Source organism: Polyodon spathula, chromosome 6 (assembly GCF_017654505.1).
Source record: "Polyodon spathula isolate WHYD16114869_AA chromosome 6, ASM1765450v1, whole genome shotgun sequence".
In the NCBI taxonomy this organism is placed as follows: Eukaryota; Metazoa; Chordata; class Actinopteri; order Acipenseriformes; family Polyodontidae; genus Polyodon; species Polyodon spathula.
Genome location: NC_054539.1, coordinates 36,330,981 through 36,341,667, shown reverse-complemented (window position 1 = coordinate 36,341,667; position 10,687 = coordinate 36,330,981). Strand labels below are relative to the sequence as shown.

General features: G+C 37.9%; 1 protein-coding gene across 1 annotated transcript in view; it reads right to left on the bottom strand.

The window, feature by feature from the left end:
* Positions 1-367: 367 nt before the first annotated feature.
* pdcd2 (programmed cell death 2) overlaps positions 368-10,687 on the bottom strand; it is a 30,572-nt gene continuing 20,252 nt past the window's right edge. Inside the window, exon 6 of the mRNA XM_041252800.1 lies at positions 368-562. Within this exon, the coding sequence (XP_041108734.1) occupies positions 401-562 (162 nt within the window). The 3' untranslated portion in view covers positions 368-400. The remainder of the gene's footprint in view (positions 563-10,687) is intronic.

Sequence of the window (10,687 nt, the reverse complement as noted above, 5' to 3'; positions counted from 1 at the left end):
GGTACATTTACTGTGTGGCCCTTGGTACTTCATACCCAGATCAGGTTTATTTAAAAAAAAAAAAACACTTGCTGTTACAAATGTAAGGTGAGAAACAGTAACCATGTAAGTCTTGTTACAAACTTTCAGTACATTGTTCTCAAGACATTACGATCAGTTTCAAATGATTAGTCAAATAGTTACTACGAATTGTACTGCAAAAGTTCATAAGAGTAATTGATTACAAAGGGTGGGGGATGGTCAAAGTGTCACCATTATACGTCCCAGATATTATTATAGTCAGTTTATAAGGGTATCACATATGCTGCAACATAGGCACTTATAATATATATTATATATTTATATATATATAAGCCAGTGTACATTGAACCAAAAACCCAAACGTGCATATTTGTGGATGTTATATGTGGTCTGCACAGTAGTCCTGTTTCACTATGAATTCAGCTGTGTATTTATTGCCTTGGTCACAGCTGTCAGCACAGGTATAGACTGCTAGGGTCCCCCAGTCAATACTGGCTTCAGGACTGTCAACCTTCAGGTAATTCAGCAACTGAGGCATAATCTGAAAAAAAATAGCAAGAGAAACAATTAGGAGGGACAATGATATTATAAAGAAACTGACTATGTTCCCACTAAAACAAAACTAAAATACTGTAACAATACTGACTTTTCCTTTAATAGAAACTTTGTATATACAGTCACAGACAAAAGCATAGGCACCCTACACTTAATTCAAGAAAACATGTTAAATACAAGCACTTAGTAAACATTAGTCACTAATTAACAAAGACCAAAATACACAATTTCTGGTAGTTAGAAAGAAAAAAAGAAAACACACAACAAAAGCACTCAAACATGGATTACTGAAAAATATTTCAAGAAAACATTTTATTTATTTATTTATATATATATTATATATTAACAATACCAAAATACACAATTTCTGGTAGTTAGAAAGAAAAAAAGAAAATACACAACAAAAGCACTCAATATACTGAAAAATGTACATATATAATATATAAGTTATTAAATCAAAAGATATTATTGTTTGCATCACGTTTCCGTGATTGATTGTGTATATATATATATATATATATATATATATATATATATATATATATATATATATATATAATATATAATCAAGTAAGACAGTAGCTCATCGAATGATGACAGTAGCTATACTGCATTATAAAAGTTATTAAATCAAAAAGACAATTATTGTTGGCATTCACGTTTCAGAAAAGCACTAACTTCCAAAGACAATTACTAGTACAGCAGGTAGGATAAATCGTCCGAGAGCACCTAAAAAACAAAACTAAAAGACTAACAGCCAAAGACTTCAAGAACGATTTAGAAGAATCAGGCATAACTGTGCACGAAAGAACTGTACCAAGTATGGACGTAGACCTCTGCAAACCAAACATTTAAAAAATAATTTATAAAACAAACTAAAATTTGAATCTGAAGAATTCTTCAACAACATTCTCTGGTCGAATGAGACTAAATATAACTCCCCCCCCCAAAAAAATGGACCACAGCATGTTTTGGGGAAAAAAATTAAATAAAAAAACAACCTTGTACCTACAGTTAAATATGGAAGTGGATCGATCACGATAAGGTGTTTTAGCAGTTCGGAGACCGGAGAAATTCATGTGATTGAAGATCGAATGAATGTAGCCATGTAGCAAAACATTCTACAAAGTACAATGATACAATCTGCTTGTAGGACAATTGGTAGATAGTTTATCTTCCAATATGACAACTACCTAAAGCATACAGCTAAATCAACACTGGAATTCTTCCTGAAGTAAATATGCAAAAGTGGAGGCTCCTTAATTTCAATTTCAAAGTGAAAAAAATTTATTCTATAAATATATATATATATATATATATATATATATATATATATATATATATATATATATATACACACACACACACACACACACTTGTATTCAAAAGTTAACATACCCCAATGGAAATTTATAAGTTCTAGAAATTTCTCAAAAACAAAGAATTTTTGGAGAATATTTGTAGAAAAAGTTTTGCTTTTGTGGATGAGGAAAAAAAAGTTACAATAAATAGTGTCTACAATTATTTATTTGAGCATTTTTTGAATTTTGCAAAAAAATTGTTAATCCAAAAATATTCATACCCCGACAAGGAACATTTAATTAATAGCTAGCCGAGACACCTTTAGCAATAAGAAACCTCTTTTAATGATTAGGATATTTGTCATGAGCTTTTGGCTTGATTCTTTAGTGATTTTTGACCATTCTTCAACACCAAATTCATTCAGTTAATTCAAATTCAGAGGAAATCTCTTGTGCACAGCCCTCTTTAACTCATACCAAGGATTCTCAATTGGATTTAGACTAGGCCATTCCAGAACCTTCATTTTATTTTTCTTTAACCATTCTAAAGTAGATAAGAACGTAAGAAAGTTTACAAAACGAGAGGAGGCATTTTGCCTCATCTTTCTCGTTTGGTTGTTAGTAGCTTATTGATCCCTGAATCTCATCAAGCAGCTTCTTGAAGGATCCCAGGGTGTCAGCTTCAACAACATTACTGGAGAGTTGGTTCCCGACCCTCACAATTCTCTGGAAAAAAGTGCCTCCTATTTTCTGTTCTAAATGCCCCTTTGTCTAATCTCCATTTGTGACCTCTGGTCCTTGTTTCTTTTTTCAGGTCGAAAAAGTCTCTTGGGTCGACATTGTCAATACCTTTTGAATTCTGAATGTTAGAATCAGGGCGTGCAGTCTTATTTGTCCAAGACTGAATAGATTCAATTATTTTAGCCTGTCTGCATATGACATGCCTTTTAAACCCAGAATAATTCTGGTCGCTCTTTGCACTCTTTCTACAGCAGCAATATCCTTTTTGTAGTGAGGTGACCAGAACTGAACACAATATTAGATTATCTTATTAATACATTATACAGTTATAACATTACTTCCTTTGGACTTAAATTCAACACTTTTCACAATATATCTGAACATCTTGTTGGCCTTTTTTTATAGCCTCCCCACATTGTCTAAATGAAGACATTTCTGAGACAACTCCTAGGTCTTTTTCATAGATTCCTTATTCAATTTCAGGTTAGAGGTTTGTAAATTACTTCTTTAATTTCATTGAGTGCTACTGGGAGGATCTCATCCAGCCCAGGGGATCTGTTTATTTTAAGAGCTCCTAGGTCCTTTAACACTTCTGCTTCGGTTATACTAAAGTTATTTAAAACTGGAAAGGAACAGGTTGACATGTGGGGCTCGTTGGCCGTATCCTCCTTTGTAAAAACTTGTGAAAAGTAAACAATTTAATAATATATTTGCTATTTGTTTTCTTCTATGATTTTACCATTTGTACCTCTTAGACATTTAACCTCCTCTATGAATGTTCTCTTGCTGTTATAATATTGGAAAAACATTTTGGAATTGGTTTTATCCCCCTTATGATGTTCATTTCTATCTCTCTCTCGGCCTTTCTGACTTACTTTTTGACTTGCTTTTGCAGTTCCAAGTACTCTTTCTGTGTACTTTGTTTTTGGTCCCTTTTAAACACTCTGAAAGGTACCTTTTTTCGCTGAATATTTTTTTAATTGATCTATTAAACCATTTTGGCAATTTTGTTTTAGATTTAGATTTGTCTACTTTTGGAATGTAATTGTTTTGTACCTCTAGTAGTACATTTTTAAAAAACAGCCATCCTTTTCTGTGGATGTTTTCTCTATTTTACTCCAGTCTACTTCTGTTAGTCTCCTGTTTCATAACTTCATAATTTGCCTTTATAAAATTGTAAACCTTAGCTTTAGTCATTACTTTTTGGGTTTTAAAAATCACTTCAAATGAGACCATGCTGTGGTCTGAGTTTGCCAATGGTTCTCTGACCTCATTAGTTATTCTGTCTTCGTTATTATAGAAACAATAGTTGAAATTGGGATACTCATGCTTGTAAATCTTCTTGTCTCTTTCTTCAGCTTTACGACAATAAATAATTTTCTGCCTAAGGTCTTCAGATTGCTCTTTACTTTTTCCCCCCATATTGACTTATTGGTAATGACAGCAATCTTCCTATGCCTAACCCTTTTATACTCTAAGAATGTTCACCTACAATGTAGAAAATTCTAGAAAATGCTGGAATTAGATTCTGCATTATCATATTGAAATTTATAGCACCCTGTAGACAATAATATACTTTTGAATTAGTAATTTGGGAGTTTTGCAAAAAAAATTTATGAAATAATTGTAGACATCTCTTGTAACTTTCCTCTCACAAAAGCAAAACTTGCTACAAAAGATTTTTCTAAAAATCTTTGTTTTTGAGAGACTTCCATTGGGGTATGTAAACTTTTGACTACAAGTGTGTGTGTGTGGGTGTGTTCACATATACAGTGCCTATAGAGAGTCTACACCCCCTTAAACTTTTGTTCACATTTTGTTGTGTCAGTGCCTCAGAGTTTAGTGCATTTAAATGAGGATGTTTTTTCCCCACTTACCTACACACCATACTCTACACTGTTAAGGGGAAAAAAGTTTTTATTGAGAAAAAAAATTATATATTAACTCTTTGCGACCAGGTCCGACATCATCGAAAAGGCAAATAGCCAAGTGAGACCGATAGGAGCCAAATTAAACCGAAAAAAGAGAGCAATAGCTCTAGCAGCTGCATCACAAAGACAAGCGGACATAAACAAAGGAGTTAGCTGCTTCCGCATCCAGCGATCAAAGAATATCAGACATTTGCAGAGCTTTTTTGAGCATTATTTTATAATAATAAAATAATGACTTGGATCTCATTATTGAGAAGTTTGGCAATAAAACGAGTGATCAGGAGAGGATTTATCAGTATGCACGTCTATAAAGAGATATGTGGAAAATACAGCAAATAAGGGGTGGGGCTTGGCTGCAGATGCAGCACTGATGTCATTTTGACATGCAATCCCCTTTAAATCTGTTTTGCTCTGAAAAAAAGAAAAATTAAACACCGCGTGTAAAATAAACAGCACGTGTGAAAATAAATTCAACCTGACTCGTCTAACAGGCGCTGAATAAATAGACTGCAAATGGTCAAAAATACAAAACTGAAATACATAATAATTGGGTAAGTCTCCAACCCGAGGTAATACTTGGTAGAAGCACCTTTGACAGCAATTACACCTGTGAGTCTGTGGGGTAGGTCTCGACCAACCTTGCACACCTAGATTTGGCAATATTTAACCATTTTTCTTTACAAAACTGTTCAAGCTCTGTCAAGTTTCTTGGAGAGCGTAGATGGACAGCAATCTTCAAGTCATGCCACAATTTTACGATTGGATTTAGGTCAGGGCTCTGACTGAGCCACTCAAGGACATTCAACTTTTTGTTCCTTAGCCACTCCAGTGTAGCTTTGGCTGTGTGCTTTGGGTCGTTATCATGCTAAAAGGTGAACTTCCGTCCCAGTTTCAGCTTTCTTGCAGAGGGCAGCTGGTTTTGCCCCTTCTCTGTACTTTGCTCCATTCATTTCCCCTTCTATCCTGACAATTGCCCCAGTCCCTGCCGATGAGAAACATCCCATAACATGATGCTGCCACCACCATGCTTCACAGTAGGGATGGTGTTCTTTGGGTGATGCACTGTGTTGGGTATGCACAAAACATAACGCTTTGTATTTAGGCCAAAAAGTTCCATTTTAGTTTAGTTTCGTCAGACCACAAAACTTTTTATCACATGGCTACAGAATCTCCCAAGTGTTTTTTTGCATACTTCAAAACGGGACCCAAGGTGGGCTTTCTTGAGTAATGGCTTCCTTCTTGCCACTCTACCATACAGGCCAGACTTGTAGAGTGCTTGGGATATTGTGTCACATGCACACTTTGACCAGTCTTGGTCATGCAAGCCTGTAGCTCTTGCAAAGTTGCCATTGGCCTCTTGGCAGCCTCTCTTATCAGTCTCCTTCTTGCTCGGCCATCCAGTCTGGAGGGACAGCTTAATCTAGGCAGGGTTTTGGTGATGCCATACACCTTCCACTTCTTAATAATCATCTTGACTGTGCTCCAAGGGATATTCAAGGCCTCTGATATTTTTTTATACCCATCCCATGATCTGTGTCTTTCACAACTTTGTCCCAGAGATCTTTTGAAAGCGCCTTGGTGCTCACCGTTGGGTCTTTGCTTTGAAATGCACTACCAAGCAGAGGGAACCTACAGGAACTGCTGAATTTATCCTGAAATCATGTGAATCACTACAATTTAGCATAGGTGGAGGCCACTTAACTTGGTGTGTGATTTTGAAGGTGATTGGTTACACCTGAGCTAATTTAGCATTGCTATTACAAGGGGGGGTGGACATTTATCCAACTAAGCTATTTCAGTTTTTATTTTTAATTTTCTACAAATTTCTAGATTATTATTTTCACTTGGAAGTTGTGTGGTAGGAAGTGTAGATAAATGAAAAATATATATATATATATATATATATATATATATATATATATATATATATATATATATATATATATTTTTTTTTTTTTTTTAATGCATTTTAATTACAGACTATAAGGCAACAGAAGGTGAAAATTCTGGAAGGGGGTGTAGACTTTCTATGTCTGTGAGGTGGATGATCTTGACTTTCGTTAGCGCCTCACCTACGGTTGGGGACACAACTCCAATTCGTGGTCATCTACCACCATATCGACAGGCTCTATTGCTTAAATAGTGGTCAGGTTGAAGCAAGGGTGGAGGGGAGGGAGAGGACCTCGTGGGATCGTATACCGTGTTAGCTCCCTTTGTTATTGCTACTCTTTTTTCATTTAGATTACTCGTAAGATCTTTTGATTGTTGGTTGCTGATCTGTAAATTAATTTTCGATACTCATGAATAATTTATCGCTATTATCCTTGAAAGTACAGCATCTGAACACACCTCACAAAATGTACAAGCTGTCGATCTCTAGTGTAGGGAAAGAGTTGACACTGTCATGTTTCAAGAAACGCATCTCATGCAGAAAGACATTACTAGACTTGCTAATAGATAAGATTTGCGTGTGTTGTGGGATTCAGTTAAATGATTTTATCAGGAATAGTTCTACATCATTTGCTTCTAACCTTAGTAAGTTGCGACAGCAGAATTAATTAACTGGAATCTAAAACTGGCATTTCTAGAAAATACTTTGCATACTAATTTCTTTGCTATCACTGCATTGGAACAGGATTTAATCATAAAAAGATCTTACTCTTTTACTCAGACAGTGTGCTGAATTCCTTATTTACAGAGCTAAGCAGCACTATTATTTCAAAGGCTCGATACCCAGTCATCTTCTATCCTGGAGACTCCGGGCCAACAAGCACTTTGCAGACATTATGTATATTAAATCTCCGAAGGGAGATATACTTTCAGACACCACAAATAAATTTGATATTTTCGGTGATGTGGGTTTAAAACTACACATTCATAAAACAAAGTCATTTAAAAGGAAAAGTACTTTATAGATCATAAGATTAATAGAAATGAAAGAAAAAAGCCAAAAAAAGTAGAGATTAAAAAAAATATATATATTATTGTAAATCAAGAGCAAATAATCCACCTCTGCCATTGTGTTAGGGCTGCTGGAAAACTGACTTACCATAACCCTGGTACCCTGAATTAAAAATGTAATCATTACTGAGGGATCAAAAGTACTGCAGTCACAGATCTCAATGTAATTTTTCCTTCAAGCCTGCTGCACATAATGGGTGCAGCGATCTTGAACGTTAATGGTTACATTTCCGTTTCAGGGAACCAGGTTTATGATAATAACCTAACATTAACTTTCAAAATACGAATTCCCTTTATCGAACGGGTTAGTGTACCCAAGCCGTCGCAAGGACATGATAGCAGAAGGACCGGAATGCTGCATTCAGAACCCCGATAACAAGTAGCTTGGCTGAAAATTTGTGGAAGAATTTCATTTCTATGCCTGTTGTAACTGTCGACTGGGAAGCCACCCTTAACACTAGTTCCAAAACCAGGGATTTGAGGATCCACAAAAATTGTTCAGACTGCCTCTGTGAAAAATAAGCAGGCTTTCGCAATAGGGAATGCCTGCATGTCCCTCACCAGCTTTAAAAGATAGCCATTTCAGTTTAGTTGAAAGCACGGGTTCAAATTGAGGCTTCATGAGTGTATTAAGCACCAAGTTTAGCCTCCAGCGAGGGACAATGTCCTTGCGACAGAGAACGAATGCACCTTGGTTATAAATCTCCCTCCCAACCTGTGATGGCGCTGTGTAAAAGGGAACAGTGTGCCACGGACTGGATGGTTTCACAGTTTATTCCAGGGTCAGTCGGAAGTCGGCCATTCAGGAAGGGGTTGGAGCCATAGTACATCAAGTCATAGCCCCAGATGGCAGTGGCAATTGCAGATTTGAGAAAAAAACAATTGTACTCGCTAACCAAGGGGGCGTGGCTGAAGGTACTATAGGGGAAGTGGCCGAGCGAACTGCTCCTTTTTTATGGTTACGAACGAACCGCTGAAGGACTCTGAAAGTATTTAGTGTTAGTGTCATGCTATTTGTAAAGTCCAGCACCATCCTGGACATCACTGCATCATTGTTCACAAAGTAAATATATTTCACCACTTGCACTTGAAAAGCACTCATTTTGGAATTGTGACCATGTCTGTGTTCGGTGTGTGTATTTACAAACATTATTTCGGGACTAAACCTGAGGTGGGATTCTGAGCATTACACATTGCTGTGTATTGCCAGTTTTTGTTTACAGTTGTCAAGTGACTTTGGATTAGAGTTTACCCACCATTACACAGTGAACGTTGTTGTTTGTCATTACTTGAGTACCACATCACCTCCACATCTGCACACAGTAAACCACCTGGCCACAGTCTTTCACAGGCGGACAAAGCAGCCGAGCCCTTTCAAAAATGGCCCTGCCAGGAAGTGAGCTCCTGGGGAGACAGAGTCAATCTTGACATGGCAAGCTGAAATAGTTAATTAACATGGAGGGGGATTTCCCCTTGTCAAAAAGTGCAGTATAACTGCCATGGAACAAGTCATGGGGTGGAACCACGTCTGGAAGATGCAGACGTCCACGCGTTCCCAGTATGGGTACAAGCGAGGCAGAGATGGGCCAGCTGTTTCCACCAAGAGTGTGCCCTTAGATAGAGGTGAGACACCGTCAATAGGCGGTTGGGGTTCAACGTAGGCTAAAAGACCCTGAGGTGAATCAGGCCTTCAGAGGGTGCATGTGCAAGATACCCAATGGAAGGGTCAGGGTAGCTGCTGCCACCAGGTCCAGAAGTTTTTGAAACGTTTCTACCATGAGCACTCAGTTGAGCTGAGAGAGCTCCAAGCAGGCGGCTATCTCTGGACTCTGTTGTCTGACAGAGTGACCAGAACGGACCTGGAGTCCAACCACCCTTCAAGATAGGAAGCTGTCTGGGAAGGTGTGAGCTGGCTATTCACATGATTCACTGTGTGACACCCGTCGCACATAATGAATAATTATTAGTGGTCCACAATAGCTCTGGCCTGGCCAGGCATTCGAAAAATAAAATGTGTTAAAAATAAGGCATTTCCCCTTTAGAAGTTTTGGCAATCCACCTTCTCTGTGGCCCTCGGGGATGCTGGAAAGTTTATTTATTAGTAGTTTTGTAGTAAACTACTATTGGCTCTGCCGTGCTTGCTCGACTCATCCTTTTTTGTTTTATGTCACAATGTAAACATACTAATTAAGCAACGTTGCTGTCTCAAGTGTGTGCATTGATTCAAGAAAAAAGAAAACTTCACTGCAAAAATTGGGATTACAGCTTGCCTGCTGTTTTTTTTTTTTTTTTTTTTTTTAATTCACGTCGGATTACTGGACAGCTTTGTTGACTGGTGAGATCAAACCACTTAATATATATTTTTCTCTGCATGGTTTGTTTTTGACTCCATTATTCTTTTGATTTTTTTCATTGTGGATCACAAACAAATTCTAGTTGTTTGATTGGAACCAGACGCAACTATAAAGGAAAACTGATTTTTGTTACGTGCGTTTGGAGAAAGGGGCAGAAAATGTGCATAAGCTGCGATTAACCAGTGCCTCCTTCGCATGCTCTGGCCCCAGTCAGGAAGAGCACCTGTCGTGCTTGTCCTCCATATGCTGACTGGTCTTGCATGTCTCACAGGGATAAAACCTGGACATGATGCAAGAAGCAAGCAATGCAATGTACAGTATAGGCTTGTACAGATGTTGCCTTAATCTGCTTATATATCGACCGGGCAGGTCAAGACCTGAGCGGGACTGGTTTGGTTCGGTGTACTAAATACCGGGTCAGGAATGGTTTGGACCTGGGTCAGTACCAGTTCGGTGACTTCGGTACTGGTGCGGTGGCCACTAAGCAGTTTGAAAGCAGGTTGACGGCTGCAGAAGAAACTAAACTTCAAAAAAAAAAACCCTCAACATGGTCTTCAAGCCAGTAATCTGTGACACCTGCTTGATGTGGGAAATCCGAGAAAACCCAGCGGAGCTAAACCAAGTGTGCGTAAAGTGCCGCACGATCCAGGATTTGCATAAACTAGTAAGCATGCTAGAAATGGAGCTGGAGGAAGTGAGACAGCAACAGGATCTTGAGGAACTGGCACACCCACAATTCATGGAAGTCTGCATCACCCCTAACAGACTGAAAGCCACCAGGGAGATAGAAGGTCAGAACAGCTGGGTTCAGGTAGGCAGAAGC